Genomic DNA, 24,896 nt, shown 5'->3' with positions numbered 1-24,896 from the left:
CTTAAAATTAAAACGTATTCTTCTTTGGCCCCTGAATCAGGTTTTTGCTCCACATACGAACTTTCTGGACTTTCCATGTTAACTATTTGATAACTTAACAAATATTTATTTAGTTCCTACTATGTACGGACACTGTAAGGACTTAAAAACATTACATTGTAAAATGGTAAATTGCCTTACCAATTGCTTGTAAATTACTCTCTTATTCATAAATTATTATGAAAATAAGACAGTCTACTTGGAAATGAATATAATTTTACATTCATTTTTAATTTTATTTAAATATTTTTTGTTTATTTAAAGAGTTTTTTTTTTTTTTTTTTTTTTTTTTTTTGAGAGAGAGTTTGAGTATGCAAGCTAGGGGGCATGGGGAGAGAGGCAGAGAGAATCTTAAGCAGGTTGCACTCTTAGTGTGGAGCCCAACACAGGGCTCAGTCTCAGGATCCTGAGATTGTGACCTGAGCTGAAATCAAAAGTCAGAATCTTAACTGATTGAGCCATTCAGCGCACCGCCCCCCCTGCCCCGACAAAGATTTTATTTTTAAGTAATTCTACACCCACTGTGGGTCTCAAAGCCCTGAGATCAAGAGTTGCTTACTCTACCAACTGAGCCAGCCAGGTACCCCTGGAAATAAAGTACAATTTATTTATTTGTTGTTTGTTTGTTTATTATTTTTATTTATTTTTTTAAAAAGATTTTACTTATTTATTCATGAGTGAGACAGGGAGAGAGGCAGAGACACAGGCAGAGGGAGAAGCAGGCTCCATGCAGAAGCCTGACGCAGGACTTGATCCCAGGACTCCAGGGTCATGCCCTGGGCCGAAGGCAGGTGCTAAACTACTGAGCCACCTAGGGATCCCTAAAGTACAATTTTTAAAAGAAGATTTATTGCTTTAAGATTTTCCTGTGGCTTGTAGACCAGTTTTTGGATTATGAATGATTATTTTCAAAGTAAGAGAAATATAACACTTTTGGCCTTTTTTTTTTTTTCACTCATATTCTGATCTTGGTAGTTGTTACTATTGTTTCTTTCTAGAAGGTTAATTCCTCAATTAAAAGAAATGTGGCTTTAAAAAAAAATAAGAGAAATGTGGTCTGTGGTCTATTTTTCCTCTTAAATGCAGCAGGAAATATCCCTGTGAGATTTGTCTTCTGATCCTCCTCTCAATTCTGTATTCTCTCAGAGTTAATGAAAAATTTATTATGATGGTGACATCTGTTCTGTGCTTTGTAGAACATGTTGGCTGAAGGCTTATAGCTGAGTCATTCATAAAGTTATTAAAACAATGAAGTTGAACAGTGTTTTTGACAAAGAAGTCCAGTATCTCTTAAATTTATATTTGGGCTTTCCATTTTGAGTTCGTTACTTCCTTTGTGTGAAGACTTGCAGAGTGGTACAGTCTACCCATGTTCAGATGTACTCCTGCAAAAAGAGTCTGAAACTCGCAGGTTGACTTTATTGTAGCATTTGTTTAGCAGGAATTATCTGCTGTCGAGACTAGGTGCTTTCAGGGGGGATGTACATACACTAAAAGCATGATGTGAGAGTTAGAGGACCTGGGCTAGAAAAGCATTTTAAGAAGATGGACAGAATGCTCTGTAGAGTCCCTTTCAGCTCCAGAATATAATGAAATCTGGCTTCCAGCAGTGAGAAGTTTCCTTACCCAGTTGCCTGCAGGAGACAGACAGTGTGAAGGGAATCAAAGACATCCTTGCTGTGCAGCAAGCAGCAGGAATCCCTCACTAAGGCAGCCTTAGCCCCTGGCTGAAAGACAGATTCATTTGTTCGAAGAGCCCAGTGTATTGTGAGGCACACAACTTCATTCTTGTTTGAAACCAAGGTCAGCCTGGGATATGAGGACAATGGACTATATGAGAAAGTAGAGCAAGTGTAAAGTTTGCTATAGATTTAATTAAGGGATGATAAAAATGAATCCCTTTATATGCTAGCTTTTACAACTCACTTTTCATGCTATTCCTAGCTAAAGAAGCAAAATTTTGATTGCTGTTGTTTTTCTAAGTAAGTCAACACACAGTTGAATGTGTTTATGTATGTATAAAATTTTAAAGATTTAAGACTGCCAGCCTGGAATGTGTGCTTCTTTGGCATAGGGGCTGGTTAGGTCTCTGAAAATAAGTATACATATATTTTAGAGATGAGCAGTGTTTAGAAAATATTAGAGGGCTTGTTTAAATGGTGTACAGTTTGAATTCAGAAGATTTCTTTGTGGGACCAACTTTCATTCTATAGTTGCTTCTTCAGAGGTAATAATGAAACAGGAAGCATAATAGATGGTGGAAGCTTTGAAAGTCTGGAAGTTTTTTTATTATTGGTATTTTGATGTTCTTAAAATATCATTAGTTTAAATTTTAATACTCTTGAAAGCAGTGAAACTGCATTTAAAAAAATATTTTATATTTCTTTAGGAATTTAGCTGTCTTCTTTAGTGAACTGGGAAATAGTATAGCTTTATTTCCAGAAATAATTTTAATACCACCAATATTTGGTCTTGAGAATTCTTATGTTGTCTATTGAGGCATTTAGTGTACTGGCATGCCTCAGTAAGCCTTTTTGAATGAATAATCAGTTTAAAATGAAAAGTTAAAATAAGATTATGATGTGGTCTGACTGTAATTGAGTCAGACCCATTGAGAGTAGATATGTCAAGTCATCTCCCTGAAAGTGATATCTCTTCCTAGAAAAAATGAGAATATCCATCATAACAGAGAAAAAAAGTTTTCACTCTCTCTACCAACGTTCTCTTAAAATCATGGTAAACTTTGCACTCTTTCACATGAAAGTAGGGCAAGGCTTTTGATTCAGTATATCATAGGTCAGTCAGATCTTGTGCAGACATGTTCAGAAGTTCTCTGATTAAAGTTTTTTGGCTTCTGAGAGTTGGTAGAAGGTCTAGGAAGGGGTTGAGCCAGCACGTGTATCTGGAATGGTAAAAAAACAGGAAGTTGGATTAACTCAGAGCCTGGTCTCTGGTATAGATAATGAGATCAGATGATGTCTAAAACACAAGGTGAGTTTTTCGTTCTCTCACCTGGAAGTCCTCTCAGGTGTCCTGCAGTATGGAGTATGGATTGTCAGATATTTGTAAGTGGCCGCCTTGTAAGACAGAACATCAGTACCTAAGAGTTTTTTGGCTAGGTACCCTTAGTTAGCTATCTAGAAACCTTAGGCATTGAAATTAATTTAGGTTAGTGTCTGTCACCACACCGTGCAACCAGATTCTGATACCTAGCTTAACCCTGTTTTCCACCTTCATTGAAAGGGAATAGACTAGAATAGGGGGACAAGTTGCTATGACCAGATCTTTAAGGAACAGTGTGGAAGTGCCTGTTACTCTGCTTTGAGGTGGCGTGGAGGAGAGAGGGTTGAGAAACCGGAGTACTGTGTTGCCTATTGTCTGTCAGCTGCATCTGAAAATCTAAGGTAGATAAAAATAAATAAAATACATAAACATCACATGTATTTAATTCTGATATTATATGTTTTATGTTTTATTAAATAAAAATGGGATCATAATAAAAGTCCTGATTTGTAGCCTTTTTTCACTTAATGTTTCTTGAACTTTTTCAGTGTATGATAACTTTCCACATATTGTAAACTTCCTTCTGGGTCAATAAATACACTCCTACAACATGATTTTTATTTGGTGTATACATAATATTCTGTCTTCTGGATGATCTGTAATTTGTATGACCAATCTCTGTTGTCGGGCCTTTTTCCCTTTGCTGTTAGGCAATGGAGTGATTAACATCTTCTTAGCTGTGTTTTTGGACATGTCTTTATTTTTTCCTTAGTATAATTTCCTGCGCTTGAAATTGCTAAGTTAGTGATGTGCATGTTTTTCAGGTATTAAATATATATTGATGAGTTGAACAGGAGAGGTTGTACCCATTACACTCCTGTCAGCAGTATAGATGGGTGACAAGTAGATAAAATTTATAAATAGATGAGAAGAAATTGCTGCTCTAGGGAGTTTAAAGTCAAGCAAAGGAAGTGAGAGGCAGTATGATTTAGAGAAGAGACTAGGGATTTTAGAGTAAGATAGAATTGCAAATCTGCTGCTTTTGACCTCTGGCAGGTTATTTGCTGAGTCTGGTCCTTAGTTTCTTCCTCTTTAAAGCTAAGGTACCAGTCTGGCCAGGGGTAGTGTGAGAGTTAATGAGATCATGATAGTTGTACAGTGTGTGGCACACTATAGGCACACTGAAAATATGAATGTACATCCCCTCCCAGTTTACCTGTTTTTGTAAATTTTCATTTACATTTATCATTTTCATTGAAAATGAGATTAAGCTCATAAGTTTAGTGGTCTCCCTAGTTCTGAATAATCATCCTCTTTGGACCACTGATGCTAATTGACAAAGGCTCAGATGTACTTAATTTAACTGTTTAATTCTCTCCAGTCTCAGGTTTTGTGGATCTTGGTAAAACCTATTGGGATTGGGTTCAGACAGATCTGACCTGGAGCTTGCTGAGGGAATCTGTTCCTTTTTGGCAGCTGAATCTCAGACTGGGCCTAGTACAACTGAGGACCCATGTGGCTCTGCCGGAAATAGATTATTTTGTTACATCCTGTTCCCTGTCATGCTGCTTAGAATAGAGATTTTGCTCCTGCCACCCCCCATATATCTAATCCTCCTTTCCAGCTTCTGTGAGAGCTCTGAAAAACCTGTTGACATTTTTGAATCCTGGGTAGTAGTTGTGAAGTGGACAAGGATAATTAATTCCCTTTGGCATTACTCAGGACTAAGGTGTTACCACTTTGAGGTTTCCTGCTATTTTTGGGGGTTACTAGGTAAAATCTTTTTCTAGCATTCCAGCTTTTTGACATATTTTAAACTACAGTTTAAAATGAACCCAACTAATTCTTGGGAAAAGAAATTTTTTTATATAAGTTGTCAAGTTAGTATTTATACTGTATAACAACTTACATAATTACTTATATAATTAAGATAAAGCATAACTTAAAATTATGTGATGTAGTATTAAGCTTTATCGTAACTACTAGATGTTCATTGGAGAATACCCAGAATATATGAATGGATACAACAAATTCAGAAAGAAAAATTACCTTCATCTGTCTACCAAAAATAAATGCAAGATCTGTTTTGTTAGCCTCAGGTTCTGGTATCATAATCATTCAAGATGAGATGATTGCCTGGACATTGAAAGATTTGTTTTTTAAATTATTATGGGGTTTAAAGAAAGTTTGGGCTCTGGCTTTGAGTCCTGACTTCACTACTGTTTGGTTATGTTTGAAGCTCTAACACTTGAAGATAGAATCATTTTTCCTGTCTTTCAGGGAAGTCTTTCACACATGGAGGCATTGGGCTAGTATTCTGTTTTTAAAAGGCTTTGAAGAATGCCTTTAAATTATGAATTAACTTTTATTCTACAACCTGATTACTGTACTAGGGTTCTTGGTTTTAAAAGCAATACAATTTTTGGTGGGAGTTTGCTCTTAGAGGTTGCTATCAAACATTTTGACAGCAGAAGCCTAGGTTTCTGAATCTTTAGGAGATGCTTTTAAAAGCTTTCTGTAGCCCTATTTTCATTACAACTACTGCTGCTGCTTGAAAAAGCAACAGTCTGATAATTCAGACACAATAGGTATAGTTCTTGATTTGGATGAATTTTAGTATTTGCTTTATTTGCTTTGAGGTGAGGACAGCCTCCAGCTAAAAGAATGGATAGATACTCTGTAGCTTGCACATCCAGGTTTAGAGAGCTGGAGTTACATAATCTCCTGGAGTTTACATATCCTGTGATATGGACCAAATCCCCACTCCTGGATAGAGATTCCCAGTGGAGAGTGTTATGGCCAAATGGTAACCATAACATGGACCTTTTATTTCACTTCTTCTGTTATTTGGTAGCCTCCATTTCATTATCATGTCACTGTTTGTTTTATATCCTATCTTACCAGTAGGGCATGGTGGAAGTTTTATTGAAAACAAACAAAAAGAACCTAGACTGGGCATGAAAATTGACTTTAGACATGTACTTCCAAAGGTAAGTGCTGGCCCTTGTATCTACTTTTTGTAGCCTGGCTGAAAGAAATTTGTATTGATTGAAAAGTAAAAATGAGAAGCTGTCTTGTTAGATTCTCCAAGAGACTTCTGTTTCTATCTTCTCTTCAACAGACTTCTCTCTAGCTGCCAGGGATCTTTCTTTGAGGCTGGCTTGAGTTGGCTTGGAGTTGGCTTGGAGTTGGCTTGGTATTTTGCTTTGTCCCTGACTTTTAGTTTAAGAACCTCACTCCTACCCTTGCCAATGTGTTGCATGACTGGCTTCTATCCCTTTGACAGATATGGTTGAAACAGTATGTATGCTGAGTTGCTGAAAAAAGCTCTTGGGCGTGTTGATGGTAAATTGGACTGCACACTTGGGAAGGATTGGTTGTTTACTGGTGAGCTACATATATAGCACACAGTATAAGAACTGTTGTCCTATAGGATGAAGTCCCAAGTTTTACAGAATGGTTTATGAAAGATCTCTGTAATTTGGCCTCTCAGCTTTCCCCATCTCATACTGAAATACTTTAGTAATGCTAAATTAATTGCAGATCCTTGAGTAGGATGTGCCATTTCTTAGCTTTTTGGCTTTGCTTATGCTATTTATTCTGCCTGGAATGTCTTTCTTTCTCTTTTTACCCTGGCTGCCTCCTACTCATCCTTTATGGCTTAGTTCAGGCATCCTCCTCCTTTGGGTGAGTTAAGGCTGTGTGTGTGTGTGTGTGTGTGTGTGTGTTACACTGCACATTCTCAAAATTCTCTCCTATGGACTCTTGGACAAGAGAGAATGTCTTAATTGCTTTTCTGTCTGCTGATGTAAGTTCAGATATATTGTTTGTTGAATGGAATAGTATTTAAGCCACTCAATTATCTCAAGCATGATGATAGGAGTTAGATGATGCTAGTAATGATTCTGTGGGAGGTGGTTTAAAGAACAAAATTGTAGGGGATTAATAGGAAACCCCTAAGTTTATATTTATTAATATATAGAAAATAAGGCTTATTTCTCAATTGAGTGACATTAGAGAGACGATTGACATAAAATACCTCTTTGGGTAGTTTTTAAAGAATTGCCTCTTTGAGAAGGAATCAGGGCAGGATATTCAAAATAATCCCATCTAGAAACAGACCAAAGTTAGCTTTTGTGAGTTCTCCTTCAAGCCAGCCAATTAGAAGACAAGGTGCCTGCAACCACTTTTTTCCTTTTGATTTGTGGTTCCTATGGCAATAGGAAGAGAGCCTAGGACATTTCTCTCCTACCTCTTTTAATAACTTTTTGCTTTTGAAAAATGCCAAAAGCTATTATTCTTCTTGTCTTTACTGATTTATGGTGTTTCTCAGCATGGTGGCCCTGATTTTGGTTTTTGATTATATAGTGGGTATGACAAAATTAATAAACACTATCAGTATCTTTGACTAATGGTATTTTCTTTGGCTATAGAACCTGCAAGTATAATCAATCTGAGTATTTGCTGTTAATATTAGAACCCTGTGTGAATAATTTCTTATTCTTCATAAATAATTCTAGTTAGAACACTAGTCATTACAAGTAACTACATGTGAAATCAGAGCAAACATTTCTACCACTGGGTTTTCTACCCCTGAGAGGCCTCCCTTAAGTGTCCCCATTGTGACCCCCGTGGGTTTCTCTTGAGCTCGAGGCTGAAGTCTCAAGAGGAAAGAGGCTTAGTTTGTATTGTTGTTGGCTTAATAAGTAGGTCAATAAGCATTTGTTAAAGTTGGTAAATACCCACAGTGTTAGGGTAAGTTCTTGAGACATATTTTAATGATGAGATAGTGTTCCTCAGGTTTAAAGAGAGACCAGTTATCTTTAAAAAAAAGGGGGGGGGGAGGATAGACACGATAGTCTGTCTACATTGTGAGTAGAGCTAAAATGAAGAAATCTTTACAGTATTCTGTTAAAGAATGATAGATAATAGTTATTCCACAAGTCAACATGGGTTTCCAACCAGGTTCCCAAATTTAAAATTAGAAGCTTTAAGAAACAGTTACTGCTGTGGTCCCAGTTGCATTTTAATGCTCTTAGGTTGATAAGTGTGAAAATTTTATTTTTATCTATTATTTTCAAATTAGATCAATGTCTTCTTGGTCCGTTACACTTAAAAGAAGCCTTGTTTAGACTACCAGGTACATCCTTATGAAAAGATGGGTGTATTTCCTAGAGTGGCATTTTCTGTAAAGACTATTTTTCAGCACAGTGGTTGGTTTCTTAGCTTCAAGGTAATTGAGTGTGAATGTAAAGAAGTTCTAATACCTTTAATAAATACTAGCATTACTCTCTGTACCCCACGATGTCTTTCATAGATATTATAAAGATACATTCTTGGAAATTAGATCTTGAAAGGGTTCTTATCTTTTCCTGAATATACAATTTCAATATCAAGCTTTTAAAAGCATTAGTAATAAATGGTTAATATTTTGAAATTCTCAGAAAATTTTCTTTATATTGTTTTTCATGTGTTTGTAAGTATTAAGTCATTAGATGGTTAGGAAACTTTGGGAAGATGATTATTTTTCTTCTTTTGGCTTTAGTTTCTTCTAAAATCAGAGGTGGAAGTACAGACTAAATTGTCTTCCAGTTCTGTATGATTCTTTGTTTTATTAAATGTGAAAATATGCCTTTTTTTTTTTTTTTAAGTTTTGGATCCCAAGGCATTAGCAGAATCTAATCAGGGTATAGTATTGATATGCCTTCATAGTTTTACTATTTGAATTAAATACATATTAAGTCTTGCAGAGGGAACTTTTTTTATGGAATAAATTAAAAATTGGTTTGCAAGTGAGCTTTGTTAATTTGATATCAGTTGTTGAATCCAAGTGTAATCCTTAAACTCTGTTCTCAGATCTGAGTGATTCTGTGATTTGGATAATTATAAAGATTCCAATAAGGAAACCTAAAATTGAACTATGGGGGTGTTGGAATTTAATTTAAAATAATCGATGTAAGCAATGTATACAAATTAATATGTCTGGGCCTTTTCTCTGCCCATCTGCTTCTGATGCATACTGATGTAAGTATTCTTTTAACAAGCATTTGCTAGATATCTCTGGATAGAGTTTGTTTTAGTGGAGAGAAAACAAAGTTTCTTAGAGTCAGGCAGGATTAATTTTTAGTCCTAATTTTATTATCAATAAGTCTTTGTTTTCTTGCACCTTGAACAAGTTGCTATTTCAACAAATCAAGCACTCCTTTACTGATCCTGGGATTCCTCTTCTGTAAAATGGAATAATAACTCTCTTAAAAGAGTTTTTGTGGAAAAAAGTTTTTTGTGAGGGCTTACTATGTCAACTGTTTAGCGTTTAACAAGAGCTTGATAAAATGGCAGCTGTTTTCATTATATTATCATACAAACCTTTAGCATCTTTTGTGGCACTCTGAAAGTGTTGGAGTAACAAAATATGTTTGCCTGAAGGATTAGTGATAGGTTTCTATATTAGCTATGGTAAACTTTTCAATAAAGGCACATGTTGGAACTGTATGGTTGTTACCAAAGCTGCTCAATTTTTTATTCCATTTGATCCCTCTGGTTTTGTATTCTTTAAATGCCTTTTCTAAATCTCAATACTCAGGGCGCTGGGGTGGCTCAGTTGGTTAAGTGTCTGATCTCTTGATCTCAGCTCAGGTCTTGATCTCAGGGTTATGAGTTCAAGCTCTGAGTTGGGTTCTATGCTTGGGTGAGGAGCCTACTTTAAAATAAAATAAAATAAAGTAGAATAAAATAATCGAACTCAATATCGAGTTAAATTATAGGTGAGATGTAACTAGTAAGTGGCAGATGCTAGATAGGCACCCACATCTATTTGATTCTAAGCCTAGTTGTCTTTGTTTATAATTGGGATGACCACAGAATTTGTCTCCCAAACCAGAACGCTTTTGAGAATGAAAGTTATGCTGGGACAACAAGTATAAACCTGGACTGTCCAAGGAAAATGAGGATGTCTGACCATCCTAATTATAGCTAGGTTAAACAAGTTTATGATGTTGAGTTTGAACTTCTGGAGTATTTTGGTTGAATCCACACACCCACCTTCAGTTTTAAGGCAAGGTTCCCGCCCCCCCCCCCCCCGGGTTATTGTTTTTGCCATAGTAGATTAATTGACCTTAGGTCTGCAGAAAAAAGTACTTATTGAATACCATAAATAATCTGGTGGCTTAAAAATACTAGCCACAATGTATATGTTGATTTTTATATTTTCCTTTTTTCTTAATTCCCTTAAAACCAGCAAGCTTTGAAAAGAGAGTAGGAATGGGTAAATGAAACAGTCTTTAAGTTCTACTTGTGTCAAATGAACTTTGTAAACAAAGTCTAAAATTAAAATCATCATATTCCAAAGTGTTTTCTTTGGAAAGGCAGAGATGTGGATGTCACTGAAAAATCAGATATGTTTTTAATTAGCTCTTTTATTGCCTGTATCTATCAATCACTCATCTTTCTTATTCCTTTTGCCTTATGTCTCTAGGTGTCCTGTGATTTTATTTAGGGAAGTACAAAACTGTATCTACATGGTAAAAATTCAGATGATCAGAGTTTTTATAATAGAAGCATCATAGTCTTGTAGAATTAATGTGGGTTTAATAGCAGACAAATGAAGGTTCAAAATTCTGGCTGTCCCTTCCTTTGCTGTGTGTCCTTGTGCAAATGATTTAACTTTTGAGCCTCCATTTCTTTGCTCTGGTGTGGGAATTAGAAAACACATTAAAGTCCCTGGCACATAGTATGTGATGTAACAATGGCAGTTATAATTATATGACACAGACTAGAAACCGTTATTTTTATGAAGTTATAGTCACAATCTTACCACTAATCTTGTACACTCAGTCTTTCATAGTTCCCTTTAGTGGGTTTTCACTTAAACATTTTCTCTCTCCCTCTTGATTCTGTTTGCTGTGTCCTGAGGAATTAGTGATTGGAAGCAGAAACCTCCTTTCTTTAGGACAGTAAGTGGGCCCTCTCCCAGGGTTTCAGAAGTTGTCTAGGACCACCATCCCTGTCCTCCAAACTGCCAAGGGTACATCCTCTGCCCAACTAACATTCAGGTTGCCTGTGTGAAGGAGTGATTTGTTGCGGCCTCTAACTGCTTCTTCTCTTCCTTCCTTTTTGTCATCCTGCAGTGTTCTGTGCCAAGGTCTTTGTGGCTAGGCTGCGCCAACCTGGTAGAGAGCATGTGCGCACTGAGTTGCCTGCAGAGCATGCCCAGTGTCAGATGTCTCCAGGTGCCTCTCTTCTTTCTTGTTGTAAATGTGTTTTTTACGTATGCCATGAACATTTGTTGAAACTTGCAGTAGTGTGTTTAATCCAATGTTAAGTCTGCTAAATGTTCTGTGTAACCCTCTGCTTTTCTCCAGCCTGGGTGCCCCACACACAGGAGTTAGTACCAAGAGGGGCCCCTCAGAGAAAATGGGTCTTTGGCTGGGCCCAGTTCTACTCCTCTTTTTCTGCTCCTGCTTTTTATTCTCCTCTCCCCTCCCCCACCTTGAAGTTCTGATTCTCATGTTTAATAGTTGTGCATGTGCCCACAAAACCCTGACATTTTCCATTTGGCTACTTTTAACAGTTCTTTGTTGAGTTGGGAGGGTTTCATAATTAAAGTGGTGATTTTTCTATTTCGAAACTCATCCTTTTGGCATGCTTTCTCTCCCTCCTTCAAAAAAGGAGTAGGGAGGGAATTACTAATTGCATAAAATCTCAAATTGAAGTTTATTAAAGGTCACAGCTTTATGCTGCCAATAATTGTCAGTTTGGGCCACTTCCCAAAGGCCAGATCTGACACCTGTCCTCAGGGTCCACCCAGGTTTCCAGGCCGAGGCTGGCAGAGAATTCCACAGATAAAAGTAAAACTTTTTGGGGGTGGGGAGGGGTTGCTCAGGAAAAAATTATTAGCAAGAGTGCGGCCGGAGTGCATTCACTTGTTGGGTTGGATTCTAAGGGAGCCAAGGCCGAAAATATTGTGGCTTTATTGGGGAAGTTCTGTTTAGAGAAAACGTGTATTTAATTAAGTATGGTTTCAGTAGCTATATTCAGTTTTCATCACTGCATATTCCACACAGTTTATTATATCTTTAAAAAGCAATAACAAATTTCTAGTGTCTGCCCTGTTTTAACAAAACACTGTGAATGAAATGAGGAAATAAGTTAGAGGGATATTATTGATGGCATAGATGACTTTGTTGTTCTCGAGGTTATCTTCCTACCTATGTTTACTGTCTCTAAATGGAGTGAGGGAACCAGGAAGGAGGAGAATTTCTTTTATATTGGGATTGTGTATTTTATTTACTTACTAGCAGACATTCTGAGTAGCATTGGTGTGGTTATTGATTCAAATTGCTTTCTTTAGAAAATTGTACTGGAACCTCACTAACACAATTAACTAGAGAGTAAATTCGGTATAAGATCAGTTGTTGTAGAGAGTCTGCATTAAAAGGCAATACAGCACTCAGGGCCCAGGGATTGGGTGTTCCAGTGAGGCTCCAGCGTAATGTATATTTATCTTTGGAAAAGCAGCTTCCCTGCATGCCATGTAACTTTAACAAAAATGTTCTTGAAATGGTAGACATTATTGCATGGACTCTCCTTGGTGTTAAATAATGGATATTTGCATTATATTCCTAGTGTGTTTTTCTGAAATGCTTATTACTTGAATGTTTAAAGTTAATTTTTAGTGGGGTGTGTGAGGTTTTTTTCCAGAAATTTAAGTAGGGGAAGAATTGCAGTGCAGGTTGAAGTGCAGATTGTTCTCGCATTTGGTTAAAAAGTAGTTGACCAGTGGGAAGCATTATTCAATATATTTTAGTATCAGTATTGTGAATTCTTTGGAGGTGGGGTGAGTGGGAGGAAATCTGGGTTCTTACCTTGTTGAAAATGGAAACCCAAATGTGTTCCAAGTTCTTTGATTTAATCTCTACCAGTGAAAATCATGTAAAAGAAAAAAAATGTAAATTTTGCCTTGAATGGACCTTGAAATACGGTGAAATACTGAATGATACTCACTGAAATGTGAATGGAGCAAATAATGTTTTTAGAGATGTATTAGGAATTTTGTTTATTTAGGTTTTTATTTTCTTTAGTATATGATTGAGAGTCTGCAGCACAGTGAAATGAAATATGTACTCAGCTGATTGGAATTAGCAAATCATTACTCTTGTTTTGTTTTGTTTGTGACTGGAAAGTAAACATGTATTAAAGAACAGAGGATTTCCTTCCTGTCTAGTCATTGGTTTTACATATACTGTTTTAAGGCCAGTGTTCCTGCTCTCTACTTCCAGTCTGCAAACAGTGCTACAATTTAGTTGACTTAATGGGGTTGGGTTTCCAAAGAATGCCTGTTGGCTTATATGCTACATCTTTGGTTTATCACAAAGATGATTCTTGCTTGACATTGCACATCTCTCAGCGAGCCCATTGTAAGAAGGCCTCAGGTGAGAACAGGTTACCTAAAGAGCTTTAAGGTTACCTACCTTAAAATTATCACACTGGACCCATTGCCAGTTGGAACTTGAGCCAGTTAGCCTGTCTGTGTGGCTCAATTAGTGTACCTTTTGAAAAGCAGGAATAAAGGTAGTAGTTCCCTTTAAGGCATTATGTAATCCCTCCGGGTTCTGCTGGCTGTGAGGAGAGAAAAGGAAACAGCTAAGACTGAAAAAATAAAAATCACTAATTTACCTCAATAAACTGTTAAAAAAAAAAAAAGACCACTTGCCATCCACAGTACTTGGTGCTTCACATATATTAATTTTGTGACAGTACCGTGAAGTAGATGTTATTATCTCCATTTTTCACCTGGAGATATATATAGCTGTTAAGTGGTAGAGCTGGCCTTTGAACCCCAGCTTGGCCTGATTCCAAAATTGTTCTCTCCTCTGTGCTTGAATGCTGCTGTTTCTAGAATTTTCCTTCTTAGTTTTGTTTGTGCAAATTTTACTGTTGAGATATCTGGTATATGACTTGTTTAGCCATTATTTATTTGAAAATAAAAGAAATGCCTGCCAAATATTTGTAGGTGAAAAAAATTGCATTCCCATTGCCAATATGAGCCCTCCTGAATCTTAAAGCTAGTGAGGTTCCTGAATGGCTTTTCTGTGAGAAATTTACTGAGCATTTGGTATGGGCCAAGGCCTATACTGGTGCTGGACACATAAAGATGAACAATACAGACTTATTCTCTACTCTGACGGAATGCGTTGTAGTAAAGCAGACCTGTGAATGAAAATGACAAAATTACAAGTAAAGTCTGTGAGAGAGAAAGAAAGAGTGTGTGTGTGTGTGTGTGTGTGTGTGTGTGTGGTAGTAAAACTGAGAAGTTAGCTAAACGTATATGTGGTTTTAAAAAATGTGAACCCAGGGATGCCTGGGGAGCTCAGCGGTCGAGCATCTGCCTTTGGCTCAGATCCTGATGTTGAGGTCCTGGAATTGAATCCTGCATCATCAGGCTCCCTGTGAGGAGCCTGCTTCTCCCTCTGCCTATGTCTCTGCCTCTCTCTCTGTATCTCATGAATAAATACACTTAAAAAAATCTTTAAAAATTTTTAAAAAATGTGAACCATTTTAAAATAGAACTCTCAACAGTTTTTTTTTTTTTTTTTAAGAACAGTTGAGCTGGAATATCTGGATGTCTCTGAACAAGCTGAACTGAATCAATATCTTAGTTGGTTTTGCTCTCTAGATTGAACCCGTTGATTGTTACATCAGATAATCAAGAGTTCAGACCATATAGCATATTTGCTAAGACTCTAAGACTAATATGGCACAGGAATAATACCAATGTTAATGATACTGTGTATCCTTTATTTTCCACTCCTTTTTATGTGTCAGGATCTAGGCACTAGGTTATTTCATTTAATCCTTATGGAGAAGTTATCTGTGATCGCTTTTTGGTATATGCAGTTACTGAACTCAAGTGATTTGCTTAAGGTTACACATTTATCTAAATGGCAGAACTGGGTTATGAACATAGGTCTGGATAACTACAAAGCTAGTGCTCTAGTCACCATGCCCTAGTGATAATTTCTTGGCAACTGCCATTTTTAGGTTGGAACAAATTCTCCTTTATTTCTAGTGTTAAAAGGAAAGCTAACACCTAGAATGTAGAGAGTTCCATGTAATGGACTGACAAATTTTCTTGAGAATGCCATTTGCAAGCTCTCGGCTGGGGAGAGTGTTCTCAAGGGGAGGACTGATGATTTGGATTGACAGCAAGGATCACGTGAATCAAATTTTAGTGCCTTCTTCCTTCCAAGTTCTAGTATGGATACTGCTGGACAATCAGTACAACTTTGTGACAGCTGCCTTGTTTCTTTTCTTACTTTCAGTATGGTTAGTGATCTACAGAGGTTTAAGAATACTACAGTTGGAACTTACAGGATAAAAGGATATTTTTAGATGTGGGCTGTAGCTTGGTAGAAAGAATCCTAGCTCTGGAGCAGACAAACCTTATTTCTAGTCTTCTACCTGCTACTTTAGTAACTTTGTGACGCTAAGTTATTTAACTTACCTGAACCTTAGTTTCCTCATCTTTAAGAACAGAGAAAGTTATTCTGGATTTTGTAAAGTAGGCGAAGGTAACAACTACCCTTTACTGATTGCTTGTTGTTGAGGGGATGAAAATCCGTTTCTTTCTTTCATTATTTCTTCCTGGTTGCCTACTCAAGGACAGGGAATTCCAGTCTTAACAGTCTTAGATTCCATTCCAGGGCAGGCTAAGAATAAGTTAAAGGACCAGGCATATGATATGGCCTCTCCTGTCAGGTGTTCTCTCCTTTTGTTTGAAGCTGTTTCCTTATGTCAAGACATGGCTATTCCAACTCACTGGTTTTGTCTCTTTACTAATGAACATTGGGGATTTATCATTTCTTGTTGCATATCCTGTTGTACTCTGAGGCCACTGTGAAGGCTTGGAGTAACCTTCTGGATTGTTTAATGGCACAGTCTGTTGTATTTTATGAACATTAAAAAAAACACATTTTTTTCTCCTTATAAGAAAATTTACAAAATATCATTACTAAAAAAATCAATTGGTAAACTCACCACCTGGAGAAAACATTTGTTGCTGTTTTACGGTCTTCCTTCTGTCTGTTAGGTAAGGAGGAATCCATCAAATTGTGCTGTGTTATTATAGTGATGGTAATGATTGTAACCAGTGGTGTTTTAAATGTCCCTTGGAGTCCCAGAGTTTGACTTTGGAGTCACTAGTGAGGTAAAGGAGGGCCTAGCATAGTGCCTTACTCTGGATTTATCTGTATTATGTTGCAGGGCTCTTTGTAAGATTTTATGTGAAAAATTTTACTGTGGAAATTCCCAAACATAGAAAAAAATAAAGAGAGCCATTCAACTCAACCTTGAACAGTTTTTCAAAATCAATCCTATTCTTATTTCCATTTTCTTCTCCAACTTTTTTTTTTTCCCAAGGCATTTTAAAGCAAATCTAATATGGCCTAAAGAGTAAAAAGAAGTTCGATAAATCACTGTTTCATGTCAGCATTTAAAAATGGCTCATAGACTTAAAAATATGATTGGTACTGAAAGTTATAAGACATATAAAATTTCCTTTGACCCCAGATCTCACTTCCCAAAGTATCACTTAATAGTTTCCAGTATCCTTTTAGACAGAAGCTTAAAAAAATACAAATGGAACCATACTATACATACTGTTTTTCTTTTTTTTTTAATTTTTATTATTTATGATAGTCACAGAGAGAGAGAGAGAGAGAGAGAGAGAGAGAGAGGCAGAGACATAGGCAGATGGAGAAGCAGGCTCCATGCACCGGGAGCCCGACGTGGGATTCGATCCCGGGTCTCCAGGATTGCGCCCTGGGCCAAAGGCAGGCGCTAAACCGCTGCGCCACCCAGGGATCCCTACATACTGTTTTTCAATTAATAATATATGTTGACCATTCTTCCCTGTCAGCATTTAAAGCCCTCTAAGACCTTACTCTTTTTCATAGCTGCAATAATATTCCATTATATCATTTATCATTTAAAAAAGAATTTGGCCAATTCCCTATTGAAGGAACTTTACATTTCAGTTTTTTTTGTATCCTAGCACTTCACTTCACTAATTTCATTGAACATTTAATTAGGCTTACATGATTATGTCTGCAGAATAAATTCCTAGAAGTACAATTACTTGATCAAAGAATATCAGTGTTTTATTGTTAAATTATCTGAATATAGAAAAGTTTAATAATCTCTCCCTTCCAATCTTCCCCTGCACCCAAATATTAACAGTTTGCTGTCTACCACTGTGTATTTGGGTTTTTTTGAGGGTATGTAACTACAATTAAGGGATATTCCCCCCCTTTTTTATTTTTTTTTTTTTATTTTATTATTTTTTTTTTTAATAAATTTTTTTTAATTTTTATTTTATTTATGATAGTCACAGAGAAAGAGAGAGAGGCAGAGACACAGGCAGAGGGAGAAGCAGGCTCCATGCACCGGGAGCCCGATGTGGGATTCGATCCCGGGTCTCCAGGATCGCGCCCTGGGCCAAAGGCAGGCGCCAAACCGCTGCGCCACCCAGGGATCCCTACATACTGTTTTTCAATTAATAATATATGTTGACCATTCTTCCCTGTCAGCATTTAAAGCCCTCTAAGACCTTACTCTTTTTCATAGCTGCAATAATATTCCATTATATCATTTATCATTTAAAAAAGAATTTGGCCAATTCCCTATTGAAGGAACTTTACATTTCAGTTTTTTTTGTATCCTAGCACTTCACTTCACTAATTTCATTGAACATTTAATTAGGCTTACATGATTATGTCTGCAGAATAAATTCCTAGAAGTACAATTACTTGATCAAAGAATATCAGTGTTTTATTGTTAAATTATCTGAATATAGAAAAGTTTAATAATCTCTCCCTTCCAATCTTCCCCTGCACCCAAATATTAACAGTTTGCTGTCTACCACTGTGTATTTGGGTTTTTTTGAGGGTATGTAACTACAATTAAGGGATATTCCCCCCCTTTTTTAAATAGGGAGAATGGGCTCACCCTAGAAAAACTGCATAGCACCTTCCTTTTACTTCCTTTATTTACTTAACACTATATTGCAGACATGTCCCCAGATTTATAAAGTCTAAATAACTTCCACTAGTGATACTTCAATCATTCACAGATTTGGTGGGGAAGGGGAGTGAGAAGGAAGTGTACAGCTTTTTTTTTCCCCCCGTTTTTGAATTACTACATACATATAGAAAAGTGTAGAGATCTTAAGTGTATAGCTCAGTGGTTTATCACAGAGTGGGTGGTGCATTTTCTGGTTAGATAGGGCTGAACTGTTTTCTTGGAGATTGATACATACTTATTGATCGATCAATTGATTGACTGATTATTTATTATTTATTTATTGTGAGCTCATGTGAGCAAGAGAGTGAATAGGGGGAGGGGCAGAGGGAGAGAGAGAATCTTAAGCAGGCTCCACACCCAGCATGTAGAGAGAGTCCTACACAGGTTTCAGTCTCACAACCCTGGGATCATGACCTGAGCCAAAATCAAGAGTTGGTTCCTTAACTGACTGAGCCACCAAGGTGCCCCACTTGGACCCTTTTATTTTATTTTATTATTATTATTTTTTATTTTTTCGGACCATTTTATAGTCCAGTCATTGCCATAAGCTGTAGATATCATCACAAAAATGTTTAAGGTTTACTTTTAAAATATTATTAAAAATAATCTACATTTGTTCAAAATTAGACCAATGATAAAAAGTGGTAAATAGTAACGATGAATTAAGACTTTCTATCATCATTTTAAATCATTGCATGACATTCCATTGAATATTACTGGTTTGAAAGTGCCCTTTTATCCATATCAAAACTGCTTCCAGTTTTTGAGACATTTTAAGTGATGTTGAATAGGACATCATTTTAGCTAAGTTTTTGTGTATTTTTGTGATCATTTCTTTAGGTAAAAGGGTGTGCCCATGAAAAATACTTTAGGTGGCTAAGTTGTACTTTTAAGAGGCTGGGTCAAATTATACTCCTAAGAGCAGTGGATAAGAGATTCTCTTTTCTCTCTCTCTCTCTCTCTCTCTCTCTCTCTCTCTTTAAGATTCATTAATTTACTTTAGAGGTAGAGAGAGCATGAGGGGGAGTGTTGGGGGACAGGCAGGAGGAGAGAGAGGGAGAGAAGTAGATTCTCTGCTGAGTGTGGAGCTTGTCTCCACAACCCTGATACCATGACTTGAGCCAAAATCGAGTCAGACACTCAACTGAGTAAGCCACCCAGGTGCCCAGAGAGATTCCCTTTTCATATACCTTAGATGGCATTAGACATTTTAATTTTGTATTTTTTTTTGCTATTTTGATAGATGAAAATTTTTTTGATAGATGAAAATGTTAAAGTAATATGCTATTTAATGTACATTTATTTGCTTGTTAGTGAGATAGAAATATATATATGCATATTGATTTATTGGATATCTGTTTCTTATAAGTTATCTCTTCATACATTTTCTCCATTTTTTCTATTGATGGTTTTTTAAAAATCTGATTTGTAGGAATTCTTTTAATATATTACAGTAACTCATTTATTGCACATAATTTTCCCTAGTTTGGCATTTGCTTTTCAGTTTTATTTTTAATGCTTTTTACTTTGAAGAAAATTTTGAAAGGAAGTTTTCCTTTTTATGTAGTCATACTTACTCTTGTCCTTTACTCCTCTAGTGCTTTATGGCTTTATGGTCTGCATTTAAATTGTTCAGTTTCTGTGTGATTTATTTTGGTATATGCTGTGAATTAGGGATCCACATTCTTTCTCAATGGCCATTCTGTTTTCTGTATACTATTTACTGATCATACTTTTTTCCCATTGATTTGAAATCATATGCTCATGTTTCACTTCCTTGTATCGCATGATGCCCATTCACAGAAGTCTCTTTTCAAGCTTTTGTTCTTTATGTCCCCAGTATCAGCCTCATCAGTCATCAGTCTCTGTGGTTCTCACACTTTATTGCTGTCTTTTCCATATAAATGCCAGTTTCAATATTTTGTTAACGATGATTGGCTTTGAAAGTTCAGTGCCAAGTGGAAAGATTCATTTTAACATTTTTCTGAAAGACTGATTTTTCTCTGTTCTTAATTGAAATTTTTGGTTGTTTGTTTCTCATCATTTCCATGTTATATTTTCTTAATGGAGAAAGGTGTCATGATACCACAATGCCTCACATATAGTACCGCACTGAGGAAATCACATTTCCTATGGAAGAGGGCCTCTACTATGGAAAAATTAAAACTACATCTTATGTTACTAACAGTTTTAATTTATGGTTTCTAAAACATTACATGATGATAAGGTTTAACAGTATAATTTGAGGATAGGGAAGCAAGCAAATGGCATTCAGACTGTATTAGAAAATGTCTTTACTTTTTCCATGAAAATGATGTCTTATACCTCATTTAACAGACATTTATTATGTTACTTCTAAAAATGCTGGTTTTATGTATTTCTGTTGATTTATATAATTCCATTTATGAATACTTTTTCATTGCAAAAATTTTGAGAAAAGTATGAAAAAGAAATGAACTGTTCAGCCATAATCTCCTTTCATTTTAGTGTCCAGTCTTTGTTTTTTCTTCTTGACATTTTGTTTCTGTATATGTATATATATATATATATTTTTTTTTTCTTTGTTGATATATAGGCCTATACTCTATATAATGAATTATAACCTGATTTTTATCAATACGGTTCATATTAAAAGGGTGTTTTTAGTAACTGTATAGAGTTTCATTGTCTGGGAGTACAATAATCAGTCTCTTTTGATGGATATTAAGGTCACTAAATTTTAGCGTCTATGATGAATTGCTCAGATTGTATTATTCATTGGAAAAATTCTGAGTTAAAGGATACGACCTTTCTTAGGTCTTTTATTTTTTTTATTTTTAGAATTTTTTTTCTAATTTTTATTTATTTATGATAGAGAGAGAGAGAGAGAGAGAGAGAGAGAGAGAGAGAGAGAGAGGCAGAGACACAGGCAGAGGGAGAAGCAGGCTCCATGCACCAGGAGCCCGACGTGGGATTCGATCCCGGGTCTCCAGGATCACGCCCTGGGCCAAAGGCAGGCGCCAAACCGCTGCGCCACCCAGGGATCCCTCTTAGGTCTTTTAAATTCTGATCAAACTTCAGTGAAAAAGATTACATTACAGTAGTTCCCCCATCATCTGTGGGGAATACTTTTCAGGACCCCCAGTGAATGTATGAAACTGCAGATGGTACTGTATGCTTTTTCCGATACCTATATACTTAGTAAAAAGTTTACTTCATAAATTAGTCATAGTAAGAGATTAACAACAAAAACTAATAATAAAACAATTTTAATAATATACTGTAATAAAAGTTATGTGAATATGGTTTCTTTTTCTGATTATCTTATTGTACTGTACTTATCTTTCTTCTGTGATGATGTCAGATGATAAAATGCCTACGTGATGAAATGAAGTGACATGAATGACAGTAGGCACTGTGATTTAGTATTAGGCTACTGATGACTTTCTGATGACATTTCAGAGGAGATTATCTGCCTCCAGACTGCAGTTCTCAGTGGGTAACTTGAAATACAGAAAGCGAAGTTGTGGATAAGGGGGACTGTTGTATTCTCAACAATGTGATTATAGTAGAAACAAATGCCCAGTGTAGAAAACTGGAAAACATAGGAAAGCATAAAGACCAAATTAAAAATCACTCTTTGTTTACTCATTTGTTTTTCTTCAAGCAACAAATATTTATGATGCTCCTACTGTGTATTAATGTAGGGGATGGATATAGAGTGCATAAAACAGACAAAAAGCCACTCTGTCTTGGAACCTAAATTTTAGAGAGGAAGCAGGGAAACCAAATCTAAGGTTGGCTAGTGGTATTAGGGTTTTTCAGAGAAACAAAACCAATAGTAGATACGTGGGTAGGTTAAGTAGGTAGGTGGGTGTATGGGTAAATAGATATTTTAGAGCATTGGCTCAGGTGATTTTGGGGACTGGCAAGATTTAAATTTGTGGGGCAGGCAGCAGGCTAGAAACTCAGGCAGTATATCTCTGTTGTAGTCTTGACGCAGAATCTTTGCTCTTAAGACCCTCAACTTACTGGATGAAGCCCACATACATTATGGAGGATAATAGGCTTTACTCAAAGTGTATCAATTATCAATGTAAATCACATCCACAAATATCTTCACAACAACCTCTAGACCAGTGCTTGGCTAAATAACTGGCCACCATGGCCATTTTGACATAAAATCAATCATTACAACTAGTGACTAAGAATAGGTCAAACTTTGGAGTTAGGGATCCAGAATGGAAATAGGCAGTTCATGACATGAAGAAGGAAAAGGTGAGTGTGACATTAGTAAAAATGGTAACAATCTTGTCAAGGCAGTATCATTTATATCACTAATATCTAACAAGCATTTAGTCAGAGGTGGTTTGGGCTTTGGAATGCCTGATAAGGTTGGAAGATAAAAATACATGTGTCTATGTGCAATAATGAAATGCTTGCAATAGTGATTCCTCAGGAAAATCATTCAATATAGCACTCATATTATGTGGAAAAACTCTAAGTGTATAGGGAACTCACAATTAATGAAAACTTCTACCAGTCACGTTACTAGACCCTTTCCCATATGTTAGTTTTCTTAATCCTCTGAACAACTTTATAAACTAGGCGCTATTATGTCTCTTTTATACGTGGGGAAATTGAGATTCAGAGAGAGAGAGAAAAGCTTATGACTTGCCTAAGGGCATACACCTACCTGCTAAGTGGCAAAGTCAAGATTTAACCTAGTCTCTCTAGTTCCAATATATCTTACTGCCTCTTTTTTTTAAAATTTTTTATTTATTTATGATAGTCACACACACACAGAGAGAGAGAGAGAGAGAGAGAGAGAGAGAGAGAGAGAGAGGCAGAGACATAGGCAGAGGGAGAAGCAGGCTCCATGCACCGGGAGCCCGACGTGGGATTCGATCCCGGGTCTCCAGGATTGCGCCCTGGGCCAAAGGCAGGCCCTAAACGGCTGCGCCACCCAGGGATCCCATCTTACTGCCTCTTAAAACAGAAACTATTTTCATAGAGATGATTGTTTTTTTAAGTTGTAAATAGAGTTTTTTAAATCTTGGAACAATGACACAATAGGACAATTACACATAGGCTATTATCTTATTAAACCAATGGTTTATATGGTCAAATATCTGTTCTTTAGAGGCCTTCTCTGACCACCCAGCCTAAAGTAACTAACTTCCTGCTTTTCATTCTGTTCCTTTACCTTGCTTTATTTTTATTTCAGAGCACTTAGCACTACCTGAAATTATATCCCATGTTTTTCCCCCCTCCTTGTTTTTCTCCCTGACCAGACTCTAAGTATCATGAGTAAAAGGGTCTTGTCTTGTTCACTGCATGATAAACATATGCGTTTTCTAGAACAGTTCCTGAATAGGCATAATAAATTGGAATGTGAGTAAATGGCTATCTTTAAGCTTTGTTAGGATTATATGGTGTAGTGGTATTTGCTGCTCTAGCTAGAACTGTTTTGGATTTTATTCTCCGAGTTCTTTGAATCCAAGTGTTCGTGTGAATTGAAGAGTATTTTGAGTAAAAGTTGATCTTACTTTGAAGACTAGCTTGTATTTCTGTTTTGTTTAAAAATACTCTTTTTCTGATTATAAAAGTAATACATGTATATTGTAGAATGTTTGGATGAGAGTGGGAAGGAAAATGAGAAATAATCCTCAATTTAGAGACTGCCATTCTTATTATTTTGGCATATTTTCTCTCAGTATTTGATCCATGTATATATTTTACATAGTTGAGAATTTTTTATGTATATATAATTTCATATGCTTATTTTACTTGATATGCTTTGTACACTTATTCAGGATGATTGTGTTAATGTCTTATTACTAAAAATTTCTCAAAAAAATTTCTCATGACATAATTTGAAATTACCATGTAATGTATTTGATAAACATCACACGATTTGTCATTTTTCTGGGTGTTTAGAATCTTCATTTTTAATTACTAAAAAACTACTCATCATCTTTGTGCATAAATCTTTGCCTTCATTTTCAATGACTTTGGATATGTTTCCAGGAGACATACTGTCTTGTTAAATTGTTTTCCAGAGAGTTTGTATTTCATTGTACTTACAGTAAGATTAAACATTATTTTGGAAAAATTTAACAAGCCTATTCAGTAGTATACTTTAAATTCACAGGCCTCTTTACAAATGGTACCTCTTTTCTCTGAGCAATTTGAGTCTTTGCTGGGTCAGCTAAGGCATGACCTACTGAAAGAAGATCTAACACTCCTGGATATGCTTGGCTAAGGAAAAGAATTTCAGAGACATTTTCAAACACATAGCAAGTGTGCCAGCCTCTGCCTTCCTGCTGAATTGCCTGGGTGCTATGATGGACTTCAAACTGAGATCATTCAGTTAGAATGATGTTATTCAGAAAATACTTAAGAAAGTATAGAATCTTGTACATATTTACTGACTGCTATGTACCATGTACTGTTTGATGGCCTGGTAATACAAAGAACCAACTGCCAATTTTTGTAGATAGATTGTACATAAAGACTATTTACCCTGTTGTACGGGAGGTTCTTTCTCCCCTGTCCTCCCTTTAGAAAACTAAGAGTCAATTATTGGAGTTCTTGTAAGATTTCTTATATTATGGGATGCTTCCTAGCTATTTAATTTGGAGTAAAAGGCAAATGTTAATCCACTTTTTCGTGACCATGATGCTTCTGAAGATTATAGATAATTTATTTTGTAGTATATCTGTCAATTTGTGTTTGTTTCCTTATGATTAGAATTAGGTTATACATCTCTGAAAGGAATAACACAAAAGTGATGC

The 24,896-nt window shown here is 36.2% G+C and overlaps 1 protein-coding gene across 6 annotated transcripts in view; it reads left to right on the top strand.

Annotated features, from left to right (window-relative positions):
* Positions 1-24,896, top strand: part of FBXW11 (F-box and WD repeat domain containing 11) — a 126,196-nt gene that overhangs the window by 26,508 nt on the left and 74,792 nt on the right. Inside the window, exon 3 of one of the 6 annotated variants that reach the window (XM_055325298.1) lies at positions 11,169-11,270. The exons of the other annotated variants lie outside the window; for them this stretch is intronic. Within the exon in view, the coding sequence (XP_055181273.1) occupies positions 11,220-11,270 (51 nt within the window). The 5' untranslated portion in view covers positions 11,169-11,219. The remainder of the gene's footprint in view (positions 1-11,168; positions 11,271-24,896) is intronic. 6 annotated transcript variants of the gene reach the window in all.

The sequence above is a fragment of the Nyctereutes procyonoides genome, unplaced genomic scaffold, assembly GCF_905146905.1.
Source record: "Nyctereutes procyonoides isolate TBG_1078 unplaced genomic scaffold, NYPRO_anot_genome, whole genome shotgun sequence".
Taxonomy (NCBI): Eukaryota; Metazoa; Chordata; class Mammalia; order Carnivora; family Canidae; genus Nyctereutes; species Nyctereutes procyonoides.
Note: the sequence above shows the minus strand (reverse complement) of the source record. Positions and strands in the feature narration are given on the sequence as shown.